Here is a 677-nt window from a genome sequence, read left to right as displayed (position 1 = left end):
TAAAGGGCATTCAGGCTAGTGTATGGTTTTATTTCAATTATTTTCACCAAATTTTCTTTCTTAAATGATTGATGACTGTCCTTTTTACATTCACTATATTTGATTTCAGAGGCCTTCTATTAAGGATATGGGAAGAAAAAATGCAACAGAGCTGACAGAGTTTGTTCTCACAGGACTTACGTATGAACCAGTATGGCAAGTCCCCCTGTTCCTGCTGTTCTTGATGATATACCTCATCACTATCATGGGAAACCTTGGTCTGATTGCTCTCATCTGGAATGACCCTCATCTTCAAATTCCCATGTACTTATTCCTGGGGAATTTGGCCTTAGTGGATATTTGGTTATCCTCCACAGTGACTCCCAAGATGCTGGTCAACATTATCACTGAGAATAAGAGGATATCTCTCTCTGAGTGCATGGTGCAATTTTTTTTGTTTGCAGTCAGTGCAACTACGGAATGTTTTCTGCTGGCAATGATGTCGTATGATCGTTATCTAGCCATATGCAACCCACTACTTTATCCAGCAATTATGACTCATAGACAGTGCATGGGAATGTTAGTTTCATCATTTGTTGGTGGCCTTTTTCATGCCGTAATTCATACAGGCTTTTTATTCAGACTAACCTTTTGTAATGACAACATAATACATCACTTTTATTGTGACATCATGCCCT

At 38.7% G+C, this 677-nt stretch overlaps 1 protein-coding gene across 1 annotated transcript in view; it reads left to right on the top strand.

Moving 5' to 3' along the window:
• The first annotated feature begins 127 nt into the window (after positions 1-127).
• LOC104994738 (olfactory receptor 5H1-like) overlaps positions 128-677 on the top strand; it is a 1,453-nt gene continuing 903 nt past the window's right edge. The window contains exon 1 of the mRNA XM_010848391.1: positions 128-672. Coding sequence (XP_010846693.1) covers positions 128-672 — 545 coding nt within the window. The remainder of the gene's footprint in view (positions 673-677) is intronic.

The sequence above is a fragment of the Bison bison genome, unplaced genomic scaffold (genome assembly GCF_000754665.1).
Source record: "Bison bison bison isolate TAMUID 2011002044 unplaced genomic scaffold, Bison_UMD1.0 scf7180017864265, whole genome shotgun sequence".
NCBI lineage: Eukaryota > Metazoa > Chordata > Mammalia > Artiodactyla > Bovidae > Bison > Bison bison.
The sequence above is the reverse complement of the archived record's forward strand: the minus strand, read 5'-3'. Positions and strand labels throughout refer to the sequence as shown.